At 32.6% G+C, this 13156-nt stretch overlaps 3 protein-coding genes across 4 annotated transcripts in view; 2 read left to right on the top strand and 1 right to left on the bottom strand.

Annotated features, from left to right (window-relative positions):
- Positions 1-2551: 2551 nt before the first annotated feature.
- Positions 2552-4350, top strand: LOC126683110 (formin-like protein 14). The gene has a single exon (XM_050378942.2). It carries the CDS (start codon positions 2685-2687, stop codon positions 4245-4247), a length of 1563 nt encoding a protein of 520 aa, XP_050234899.1. The 5' UTR covers positions 2552-2684; the 3' UTR covers positions 4248-4350.
- Positions 4351-6200: 1850 nt separating this feature from the next.
- Positions 6201-8487, bottom strand: LOC126682792 (threonine synthase, chloroplastic-like). The gene is made up of 2 exons (XM_050378554.2): positions 6624-8487; positions 6201-6495 (listed from the first exon to the last, which is right to left on the bottom strand). The coding sequence occupies exon 1, from the start codon at positions 8354-8356 to the stop codon at positions 6785-6787; it is 1572 nt and encodes a 523-aa protein (XP_050234511.1). The 5' UTR covers positions 8357-8487; the 3' UTR covers positions 6201-6495; positions 6624-6784.
- Positions 8488-12033: 3546 nt separating this feature from the next.
- LOC126680991 (midasin) overlaps positions 12034-13156 on the top strand; it is a 35434-nt gene continuing 34311 nt past the window's right edge. For both annotated transcript variants that reach the window (XM_050376332.1, XM_050376333.1), the window contains exons 1-2: positions 12034-12377; positions 12679-12992. In XM_050376332.1, the coding sequence (XP_050232289.1) occupies positions 12273-12377; positions 12679-12992 (419 nt within the window). In that variant the 5' untranslated portion in view covers positions 12034-12272. The remainder of the gene's footprint in view (positions 12378-12678; positions 12993-13156) is intronic.

The raw sequence follows: 13156 nt of genomic DNA on the forward strand, positions 1-13156 counted from the left end.
GTCAAAAGCTGCAAAAAACTGAAACTATTGAATCAATTTAGCTGTAAAACAGTTTGGTTCTGTTTACCAGTTAGGATGTGATTCATTTGCTAATTTTCAATATCTATATGTGTGTGTGTGTGTTGATTTACATTTAACTAGTTTAACCGATAGCTGAGTCATGAACTGGTGGCAACACTGTTTAGGCTATCGGCTCGGTTTTTAGAACACCGAGTCTGACCATCTACATGATCATAAAAGATGATGCAAATTTCATCTTGCTAATGCTAATGCATGCAGAGAATGTGTAAAATAGTTGGCTGAAATGCGCGTGAGGCAATTGTAAATGTTTTTGTGTCGTAAACAATCTGAAACCTAAATTGGTTGCAAGAATTCAGCAACAAATTCATGAGATTTGGTATACTGACTTTGGCCTCGCTTGGTTGAACTTTTCCTTCAGTTTGTTTAGTTTTTTCTTTTCTTTTCATTTTACTTCTCGAAAAATTAAAAAAAATTACTTTTTTAGAAAAAAATTTGATAAATTTTACTTTCCTAGCTAAATTAATTCAAAATACAATCTTATCCTTAAATTTAATTAACTTAGTTAGTTTTTATCGAAGATACCATCTTTAAAGTTTAATTAAATACTACTAATATTTAGAGTTATTGTATGTAAATTTCAGCATTTCATGTTTGTAGTAATTTAAGCACAATGTCTAAAATTTAATTTAAAAAACACAACTTTTTATTTTGACATTCTAAAGCCCAAAATTATTATTTAATGTTGTTTCAGTCATTAGAAATCTCCAAAACAACATCGCTTACCTAAAGAACAGATGTCTTGGAGCCAGAAAACGACAAAAGAATATGAAAAGTTGGCATTTTTTTTATGTTAAATCTTAAAAAATCGCTTAAATTGCTGAAAATTTGAAAGTTTGAGATTTTATAGACGAATAATCCTACTATTTATTACTTGGAGGATTAATGATTGTAGAAAATATTTTCAAATTTTGCAGATAACATAAAGAAATATAAGATCAAAAATCAATACGCGGTTTCTCTTATTAATTTCATACAACTAATGCCCACTTTTCCATTTGCTGTCATTATCATCATCCATCATCTTATGCAATATTATTTGTACGTTACTTAAAATTATCCATTTTTTTTGATATTTAGCTATACATTACATGTTATTTTTGACCTTACACCAAATTTCCAAAATATAAAAAATTAATTATACATTTATTGTCTTTAAGAAATAACAACAATAATAATAATTTAATTTAATTTAGTTTAGTTTTATAAATTAATCAAGAATTTGACTAATGCTCGAAACTTAAAAGTTGAAAAGATTAATTCAATTTAAAAGGTATTTCAAATGCTTATTTATTTTTCCATGTGATGACTATTTGGGATGCTGAATTAATTCAAGGAATGAAAAATAAATTAAGGAGATGTAGTATCTATGTTTGTATGATGGAAGCATATATTTATTATATCAATATGACAAAAGGCAATCATATGACTCTTGACAATTTTGAATTCCACTGTTGAGCATTTATAAATTGTTCACATTATTTGATAGTAGATTATTCATCATGGCTTTTATATAATTCTTTGGTTCTAATTATATTGTAAATATTTTATTTGAATTTGAAACTTTCAACTTTCATATATATACTCTTTCTCGCTAAATTAAAAATAATTCTTATATAAACTTTATTTGTCACGTAAAATTATCAATCATCCACTAATCTTATGACGCATGATAAATTAATATAATATTTATTGATTAATTATCATATTTTGTAGTATCATATAATCATTAAGAAGTGAATGATTTATAAACTTATATGTTCAACTATGTTCATATAAGTATTTCTCCTGGACTAGAAATTTGAATTATAATCTTAGTATGAAATAGCTTTAAAAAAACTATAGAAAATGTTTATCGTCCAAAGGGTGTACAACTTGAATTATGTGGGTTATAAATTTTGAAAATCTCACTTATTTAGTGAGAGAAAATTTAAAAAAAACTTTTGAATAGTTAATTTTACACTAGAAATATTATCACATTCAAAGTTCATGGGTTACATAACCCGTATTTGAAACGGATTATGTCCGAAATAATTGGAGTAGTAACTCCAAATATCGAACTGTAAGTATTACTTAAAATGAAATAAATTAAGGCGTAAATGGTGTTCGAGAATTTTCAAAACTTGAATTCGTTGCATATTGTCAAAGCTTGGTTCTGGAGTTCTATTTTTTTTGTTCCGTTTTAATTCCATATCAATTGTTGGGTTTGTTTTATTTTTTTCGATATTTTACATCAATTGATTTAAGATGTACTTGATGATTTTATCAATATAATCTATTCTACCTTTAATAAAAAAAATATAATATAGACTGATAATTTTTTTATTATTATAATATACAGCTGCTTATGTTGCCATGTCTTGGCTGTCACAAGCAACATGTAACCTATTTGGATGCGCCACTGTTTTTCTTATACATTTTCACAAAAATATCATTTATGTATCATATAATATCAATAAACTATATACTATAAATATTCATCACCGCTGCTCTTTAAATTTCATTTCCACCATCAATCCACTTCGCTTCATTAATTTAATTAAAGCAACCAAAAGTATACCAAAAAGAAACTCAAAAAAACTCCCAAACCCAAAACCCAAAAACTTATGGAACAACAACAAGAAACGCCACCATTTTGGCTTCAAGCCACCGATCACCACCACCACCACGGCGGCGAACGCCGCCTCAAAAGACAAGCATCCTCAATCTTCCTAAACTCCGGTGTCATTCTCATAGTCTTATTAGTCACTGCTTTTGTTTTTATTTTCATTATAGTCCCTAAACTTTTACATTTCACCTCTCAAATCTTTAACCCAAATGTAATCAAGAAAAGCTGGGATTCACTTAATCTTGTCTTAGTGTTGTTTGCTGTAGTGTGTGGATTTCTTAGTAGAAACAACATTAATAACATTAATGATAATACTACTCCAAGGTATAATCAAAGATCATCGGAGCCGTCAACTCCTTCTCGTAGATGGTCTGATCATCAGAATTATCAAGATCGGACGGTGAATAATAACTATAGTAGCTTCAATAGACTGAGAAGTTTCAGTTCGTACCCAGATCTAAGACAAGAATCTTTGTTGGTAAACAATGATGAACGGTGGAGATTCTATGATGATACTCATGTTAAATTTTCAAGCTCTTATTATCAAGAAAATCTGCCGAAGCAAGATCAAGAACCTGTAAAACAAGAACAAGAACATGAAAAACAAGACTTGGGTATTAAAGATATAAGCGTTGAGACTTCTATACCACCGTCTCCTCCTCCGGCGCCGCCGTCAGTGACACCTCCGAAGGTGGTGACGAAGAGTGGTAACTCTACTGGGAGAAGGAAGGTGAAAAGAACATTTCACGATCTTGAAAAGAGAAAACAAGATAAAGAAGTGGAAGTTGTCGAGAACTACTATACACCAAAACCACCACCTTCTTCTCCTCCACCACCTCCGCCTCCTCCGCCGGCGGCGGCCATTTCAAGTCATGACAAAAGAAGAGGTAAAGATTTGTTGATCTCACTGAGAAGAAAGAAAAAGAAGCAGAGACAAAAGAGTGTTGAGAATCTTGAAAGCTTATTCGAGTCTCAAACTGTTCCATCTTACATTACACCACCACCTCCTCCGCCACCTCCGCCGCCGCCACCTTTCTTTCAAAATCTTTTCTCAACCAAGAAAAGCAAACTCAAGAAACATAAACATCACTCAGCACCACCACCACCACCGCCTCCTCCGCCACCAGCACAACCTTCTAACTCCTACAAATCAAGAATCACCGTTCAAGATTCAGCAATCACATCCTATACAGAGAGCGGCAATGCATCACATGCACCGGTAATATCAATGCCTCCACCTCCTCCTCCTCCGCCGCCGCCTCCATTCAAGATGAAACCGTGGAGATTTATTCAAGATGGTGACTATGTTAGAGTGGCAAGTTTTAACAGTTCAAGGAGTGGATCGCCTGACTTGGACAGTGAAGACCCGTCAGACAAAGAATCTAGTCCAATGGGTGAATCGACAGTGCCGTCAATGTTTTGTCCGAGTCCTGATGTTAATACTAAAGCTGAAAATTTTATTGCAAGATTTAGAGCTGGTCTCACATTGGAGAAGGTTAATTCTGTTAAAGGAAGATCCAATCTTGGCCCAGGTAGAGTTGAAGGTCAAGGCACAAGTTAATTTTCTTAATTTTTTAATTTTTTAAAATTTTGGATGAGGTCTTGTTGATTTTGAGTTGATTTTAACACATACACATGAAATTAATTATACATTTTGTTTTAAAGGGTTATTTGCTTTAAATTCCAACGTTTTGCTTCTATAGCGATTTGATTTGATTCTTTAAAACATTGTATCGCTAATCTCTACCGTTCAATTTCTGGTACTGTATAGCACATTTCCATTTTGTAACGTCGTTTTATATAAAACGTACGGTGAAAAACGACAATAGATTACACAATGTAAAAGCGCGAATGGCTGGTATGTACGACGCAATGTTTTAAAGAATCAGATTAAATCGCGACGAAAGTGAAATGTCGAGATTTAAAATGCAAACAACTCTTGTTTAAATTAGGGTGTTTTTCATATAGTTATCCAATTGAATTCATTTGTTTATATTCATTTTTATAAAGGGTTTGGTGAGTGGGTTTGAAAATATTGTATTGTGATTTTGATGTTTATAGATAGATGTAAATGAGAGAGACTTTTGTAGTTGCTTGCTAGTTTTTTTGGATTTTATGGGTGCAAATTTGTGCAAAATTTGCGCTCATGAGTAGGTAATTGAAATAAAAAAAAATTGTGGTTGGAGTGTGGCATGTGACAAATGCTTCTTAATGGGCAAGTAATGGAAATACATTATTGAGACAATTCAGCCATTACTATATCTGATACCAATCATGGTCATGGCTCCTACTATAGGATGAGAATCTGAACCACCGGTTGGAATGGAGTGGCAATTAATCTTTTCCTCTCAACCTGAGGTCTCGCATTCGAATTCTGAATATAGAGTAACTTTAAAAAGTTTCTGGAAGAGTTTTGTCGCGTTAACGGGTTTTATTCGGTTCAGTCTGAGTAAATTTGGGACGTGGCTTCGCGTATCGGACGTACCAAAAAAGCAAGGGAATTATTGAACATGCAACATATTCTTCAAAAAATAAAATGAATAAATTATTGCGTAACTCATTTGGTTGTGCATTCAGTACAAGAAGTTTCTTTGAGATTTAGTTGTTCTGTTGGTCAAAGCCAACTAACTTGCCTTTCACGTAATGAAACTAGGTCCTGGTTAAGGAATAAACTTGTAGCATTTGCAAGAGTCTATGAATCTTATGGCAGCCCTGTCTTGCTTGAAAACAAAAATATTAAAATGGAAATATTAACAATAGAAAATGGTGAGAGAATATATTTTTATAAAATAGATTATAATAAAAAGTTTTGCAGTATTACAAGTGTTTAATGGAAACATAAGCGCGGAAATGTTACACTACGTACATCGTCTGGCTTTGAAAGATAGTTTTCAAATTCATAACAATGGAGTTATTCCGGCAATTGGTTATTTTGTCGAAGGTTGTCTGTTTAAAAAGAAGAGTAACAAGCTCAATCAAGTTAAATTTTGATAATCTTTACAGCATTATGGTTAACAGTTTTCAATTATGGTTTCATAGAAACCAAGACAATAGCATCTCATCATCACCATTCATAGAAGATTTACATCTGCAGCAGCAAAAACCAAAAAATATGACAATCACTAGTCCTTATCAAAACAAAAAAAGGTAGTGCAAAATTCATATAGATCATCTGTTACTTTGCGAGAGCTAATGATCGAGACATTTTCGATATCCAGTAATAAGACAGTAACACATCAAACAGATTTTAATTCGGAATGGGTAACAAAGTTGATTGCAGCTTTGGCCGCGGAAAGCGTGAAACCGGGAATAATAGCAAAAGTTTCAGTTTTGAAGGTTATGGCAGTGCCAATGATAGCAGAGAAATATAAAACATTGAGATCCATCATTAGCAAGCAAAACCTCAGGAAATCAGTAGAATATGATGTTTTTCAAAGAAACAAGAAAACAAATAAACAGAAATTTATCAAATAATTTCAATGAAGAAAATAAAACTTTGTCAGATAATAGTAACTTTGAGAAAGAAAATACAGTTGCAACTTGATATTGAGTGATGAATCCAACAACAAACGTCTGCCTACAGATTCTGAGAGTTTAACAAATCTGGAAGCCAGGCCGTTAACACCGATGAAAAATATTACAGATCACATTGTTCTGTTAAAACGATGTAAGAACAATACTTCTAGGGATCATTCATACAAAATGTAACATGATTTTTTGTTTTTGGAATGATTGCTAGTATGTGTTTCTGTGTAAACAATCAGCATTGCTTCCTCCTAACGAATAAATATTCAATGATGCAAACATGCCTACAATTGAAGAGATGAGCATTGGAAGCAGTCAGCAAACTCCATAAAGTAAAAGTTCAAGTAAAAAGCTGAAAAATAAAAAATTTAATTGATTCCAAATCATGAGAACCTCATCCAAAAATGCTTACTTCAGTTTCTCGCTTCTAAAACCTGCATAATTCCAAATCCTATCGAATGACCTCCGGTAACAGAGATTATAAACTAACAACACCGATGCTTATGTGAAAACAATAATAACTAATAAGCTAGAGCTGCATAAGCAAAACCTTAGCAATGTCAAATCATCAACCTAATGCTTTGATTCTTTACTCAGCAAATACTTCTTCAAAACATCCATAACTGACCCAAAATCAGCCTTAACATTCACAGGGGGATTAGCAAATCTACAAGCCATGTCTTTAATATCACTTGAGTGATAATCAATCTTACTCTGAGTAAACTTCAACCCATGAGCAGTACTTACCACCACTGTCCGATCATTAGGCCCGATAACCCCACTATTCCTCAGCTTATTTAGTGCTGTCAATGCCACCCCAGTGTGTGGACATATAAACATGCCGGTAGAATCTGCTTGAGCCATAGCATCCATTAGCTCCTCCTCGGTAGCTTCCTCAACAATTCCATTTGAATTTTTCAAAGCATAAACAGCTCTATCAATCGAAACAGGATCACCAATCTGAATAGCAGAAGCAAATGTACTATTCGCTTTAACAGGCTTAAAATCTTTCCATCCCGACTTATAATATACGTAAAGAGGATTCGCATTCGCAGCTTGCGCGCAAACTAGCCTCGGAATCCTATCCACAAGCCCTAACTCTTTACACATATAAAACCCTTTATAAAAAGCATAAATGTTCCCCAAATTACCTCCAGGAACAATGACCCAGTCAGGCACTTCCCAATCAAACTGCTGCAAAATCTCAATAGCAGCAGTTTTCTGCCCTTCTAACCTCAAACTATTTAAAGAATTAGCTAAGTAAATAGGCAACTCAGCAGTAACCTCTCTAATCAACTGCATACAACCATCAAAATCAGTGTCAATACTCAAAACAAAAGCACCATTAGCAATAGGCTGCACTAACTGAGCCATGGAAATCTTATTAGCAGGCAAGAAAACAATAGAGGGAATACCAGCAGATGCACAATAAGCTGACAATGCAGCAGAAGTATCACCAGTTGAAGCACAACCAACACCAACTACAGGCTTATTCATTTTTCTCAACCTATTAACTTGACTAACCAACACAGTCATACCCAAATCTTTAAAGCTCCCAGTATGACTAATCCCACAGTGCTTAACCCACAACTCACTCATATTCAAAAACTGTTTCCCAAATCTCTCAGCCCAAAACAAGTTAGAATTCCCTTCAAATGCACTAACAATATCATCACTTGAAATCTCAGGCAAAACCCATTCTTTCTTAGACCAAACTCCTGATCCATAAGGCCAGTTCGTCTTACCAACTCTCGAATCAAACAGGGCGCGCCAGTAAGAGCCCGGAAACGCCTTTAAAGCAGCCATATCGTGCTGCACGTCAAGCAAGCCACCAGATTGTGATCTGTAAACGATCTCATCGAGTGAGTAGAACTCAGTGCAGGTTGGTCCTGCATTGAAAGGAACATATTTTGCGGAGAAATTGTTGTTTGGTGGCGGGTTTGTTAGGTTTTGGCGACGGGCTTCGTCGCGAATGTTGGATCCTCTACTGGTTGGTGATGGGGAGGTGGATGGATCAAAGGTGGAAGCTTTGATGGAGAGTGAGAGGTGGGATGGGAGTCTTTTGGTGGTGAAGTTTATGGGTTTTGGTTTAGAGGTGAGATTGGGGTTGAAGTTTGGGGAGAGAAGGGATGATGAGGCGGCCATTGATGAGAAAATTTGAGAGCTTGAAATGTTCAGTGTGGGGTTTTGGTGAGGAAGTTAGGGAAGTGAAAGAGAGTGTAGTGTGCAAGTGTTGTACCTTGACCAAGATCTAATACATTGGAAGTGTTTTTGGAGTGGAACATTTCATTTATTTGGAATAATTGTACTAGAACAAAGGATGAATTCACCTCCTCAACTTAACATGAAATATCAAATAAATCCAAGTTCTCGAAAGTGGATCAAATCACTCCAAAACTTGGTCAAATGGTATCAAATACACTCTTCCTCACTCTGATCCCCACAAGTAAAAAACACTCTTCGTAATCAAATTTGAGGCAACACACATAGTTCATGGTCCAAATACTGTAAAAAGTGAAAGTATGAGATGGTGGTCAAATGTGTATGGTCCAAACTCTCTGAATTATGTTGTGATGATATTGTGGTTCATGAACTATGCTATATTCGGATATGGAACTCGCTGATTAGGGTTTCTCATGGATCAGTTATCTGTATGTATATATAAAAGATTGACATGAGATTTATATTTTTCTTATTAATGTTCCTTAACAATTTTGTGCACTCATTTAGTTTTCACTGGCCCGATGATAGTGTTCCCTTTTTTTTAGGTGAATAGTATTTTGGTGAAACTAGGCTTTCACTCTTTTTGTTCCGGAGATGTAAAGAAAGCTATTATTTACTTATAAAGCTACAATAGTTTGATAGTCGATTAGTCGGTGATCATGATTTTGTATCCAGCAGTTTATATTGTTTTATTTAAACTCTGATATGAAACTTTTATGTTTGTACATGGCTTTTGGTTTACTGGACGATATTAACCGTCTAGATGTTTTACCAGTTATGTATGTATAAAGTGGTTTATATGGTATCAGTATTGCGATGGAAACAGCATGGTTCATGATATACAAGACGTACAAGTGTTATATGCCCTAATTTATAGTGATACGATGATTATTTTTAGAAAATGATTTAAATGAATGATATTATGTTTTAAACGAGTTTCTGAAAATGTATTTGATGTGTAATATGGTTTGCAAGCGAAAAATTTATAATGATTGCATGCTTGCTATTCCCTAGCGCTGGTCTCAGCTCGAGATTTTAGGTCGCGACAGCTTCTAATTTCGAAATTCCGTTTGTAATGAACATTTGAACAATGAAAATAATATCATCGGCCCAATGGTTGCAGATTTTTCATAACCAATTTGGTAATGGAATTATTTTTTGAGGCTCTACATCCTAAGCAACTGTAACACCTTCCGATCGACTCTACCATTATATTCGATTACGACTGTAATAATTCAAATAACTTTATTAAATATATCTCATAATGTGTTGCCAAATGTTGTTAAACATAGATTATATACCGCATATCCATTATTATGCGCATTGTTATGTAATGAAAATTACAACCCCACGCTTTGATATGCAATGAAGATTGTTTTTTAGTGCTTTGTTCAATGTTCATGACTACTGCTTTTAACGAACTAGTTTCGCATTACGTGCTACGCACGTGACTTGTAATGTGGCTCGTCAATTTGTATATCAATTAAATTTATTATATTTAGATCAATTTATTTTATTTATAATTAATACTATATTAATTAATTTTATTATAATTACACCAATATATTTCATGTACAATTAACATTAAATTAGTTAGATTTTTTTTTCGAATTAGAGAATATTTTTATGAATTGGATTAAACCTATTATTTATAACTAATAAGTAAAACAATAGTAAATTTAAAAATATTATATTAATTAAATAATAATAATAAAAATTATAATCTATTAGAATTAGTTTATTGTAATTAGTATTCTTAATTGATTATCTAATTACTATCTATAAAAATAGATAAATTTTATTTATATTTAATAATATTTTAGTAGAAGCAGTTTTATATTAAATAAGTAAAAGAATCATTACCGTAAAATTAGCGACTCGTCAATTTAATTTGTCTTCTCGAATTAAAAAAATAAAATTCAATTTTGAAAATACAATACAAAATTGTAGATTTATCGTAATATAAAATTTTAATATAACCAACAATTAACGTTTTAACAAAAAAACATTAATTACAATTAATCTGATATATAATAGTAAATTAGTAAAGAAAAGCTAATATTTTAAGGGGTGATAATTGTTATTGATTTTCAAATTTTTTACACGAATACTTATTAACTAACTTGTTTACACAAATACTTATCAAGTATAACATTTATTAGGTTGCATAAAGAATATTGTTAGTACTATACATGTTTGAACGTACCACCTCCATCAATATTATATATTCCATTTGTCATTCCATATCTTGAATTAAGTTTATATCAAAAATAAACTCTTATTAAAATTGAATTTTTGTTTGATTGTTAATTGGATTTTATGTTACGATAATACTTTAATAATTACTTGTTTTGTTCAACTTAAACTTGTTGTTGAACTCAAAGTCCTTACTTCCCTTTTCTAATTAAACTCTACTTACGTTAATTTAATTAATTTATATTTTAATTTTATAACGAATTAAAAAATTACCATAAAACCTCTAATTAATTAATGAATTAGGAAGGGCTATTACGTAAAAGTGCTTGTCCCCCCCCCATCCGTGTTTTTATATATAGTATAGATTAATGTATTGAATACAACATTGTGCCCATTCTTCACATGTAATTTTTATTTTCCATAGTTCTCACATGCATATATGACAACTCCAATTCCACGCGATCATTTGCGACCTGGACCCAAATTGCTTAGCGTTTTATATTTATAGCATGATCACAAATCCTAAACTGTTTGGGACTCCGAGATAACGTATATATTGTTTCTACTTTTAATGAATGTAACTTGTATGTACCGTTGTTTTCTTTGATTATGGATGCTTTCTCGATTGAAAGTTCATAGTAGTGCGACGCATTGCCTCACGAACTTCTATGGCTTGGATATTCACATGCGGCGCTTCATTAGATCGATAAGACTTGTGAAACTCATTCGTATGTGACAATACAATGTTGACTATAAGATGACCAAGACACGGCTTACCGAACATCCATACTTGTCTTGATAAGTGTTGTTACTCTGATGTGATGTAAGAATTTCAATTTAAATTATTTCCTTTGTTTTTCATTGAACATTTTTTAACAATAATATTCTACGATTTGCAATACTTTTCTAAACATATCATTTGGGAGTTATATACCGCCGACATATTCAGCCTCATGACGCATTTGGCGAACGGTGGTACCGCTCATCTATATTTATATTGCAGAGTGGCACCAGTCTGACAAAGTTCTACAACAGTTCGGATTACATCAATTTATTCCGTCGAGGCCTAATTAGTTAATTTTATTTAATCATGATAAAAATAATAAAGTCACTAGTAATAACAATAACAATTTTACATTTATACGTACATTAACTAATAATGATTTTATAATTATATTATATATTTAACTAATAACGATCCGATAGTTAATAACTTATACAATTTTAAAATTTTATTGTAAACTAGAAGGGTTAGATTTACCTTTTAGTCACAAGTTTGTGGGACTAAATTGTATAATTTGTTTAAAATAAGGGAAACTTTTACAATTAATCAAAATAAAACGCGCGGTGCCGCATTAGAAAAATAAAACAAATTTACATTAAAATACTGTTCCCCTGCTCTTCTTTCTAAAACCCTTCATCATCTTTAAACCCTAAAAAACCAGGCACTTGTTTCCGAGTGCTCTCGCAGGGTTATACTTATTTTGCATTAATATACATAATTATATTTTTGCATAAGCTTTTTATATAATTATTAATTTTCGCGCGCAGGGTTATAATTTTTAATATTTGTTTGCATTTATATTCTATATATTTGTGGCACAAGGTGTTTTTTTGTGGGCGGCGTTTTGTTTTGTTTCAGATGGCAATGGACGGAAGTTTCAGTTTGGAATTTGCAGTGAAACGGTTTTTGTCGCGTTGTCCGGAGCTCGGGAAGATTCAGAAGCTCAATGATCTTGTTAACAAGGTAATATTTAAGTAGCCGTTGCTGTATTTATTCATTTGCTAGAAGATTGATGTTAATTAGTGAACCTAGAATTTTCGCTTTTAGGCTTTTCTGGTAATAATTCGGTGTTAATTTGCTTCCAAGTTGTAAGAAAATTAGCATATATTTATTAATTTGAATTTTGATATTTCTCTACTTTCATGATCTTAATAGTTGATTTTACGGAAACTCAATGGAACAGATATAATCGAAAGTATTAAATTGGCTCTTAATTCCTTCTTTCGTTGCCTAAAATGTTGCACTTTGTAAATGTGTTGTACAGGGAGACAAGATGACAGAAGAAGAAGTTATAAATTCAGTGGCAGAATTATTTTTGAACCCAAATTATACAATTGCTTTGATTGGGTGTTTTAGGCCATTGGCTTACAAAATCATAGGTGAAGCTGTATCATTGCTCAGCCAGTTGAATTTGACTTCTAATTTTGGCGAGACAGTGGTAGACCCAAAAGAGTTTTTTAGTGCGGATGCTGCTTATATTATTGACTATTTTGTTCAAAGTCAGAGGGCATTGATTCTTCATGAGTTTGCATGCCTAGCTTTCTGCCGTGCCATTGATTTAGATCATTCTTTATTGGGGTAAACTATCACATACTATTTAATGTTTTGGGTTTTTCATTTCATTATGTTTATCTTAATTCATGAGTACTGTGCTATATGTTCTCCTAATGAAAACCCTTTTCAAGTTAAAGTTTAGATTTTTGTCTATTTTGATTGCACATGAAATATTTTATTGATTTCTT

Source organism: Mercurialis annua, linkage group LG5, assembly GCF_937616625.2.
Source record: "Mercurialis annua linkage group LG5, ddMerAnnu1.2, whole genome shotgun sequence".
NCBI classification, from domain to species: domain Eukaryota; kingdom Viridiplantae; phylum Streptophyta; class Magnoliopsida; order Malpighiales; family Euphorbiaceae; genus Mercurialis; species Mercurialis annua.

Bases quoted from the DNA above. Each gene is read 5' to 3' on its own strand.
- LOC126683110 (XM_050378942.2), top strand. From the start codon at position 2,685: ATGGAACAACAACAAGAAACGCCACCATTTTGGCTTCAAGCCACCGAT.
- LOC126682792 (XM_050378554.2), bottom strand. From the start codon at position 8,356: ATGGCCGCCTCATCATCCCTTCTCTCCCCAAACTTCAACCCCAATCTC.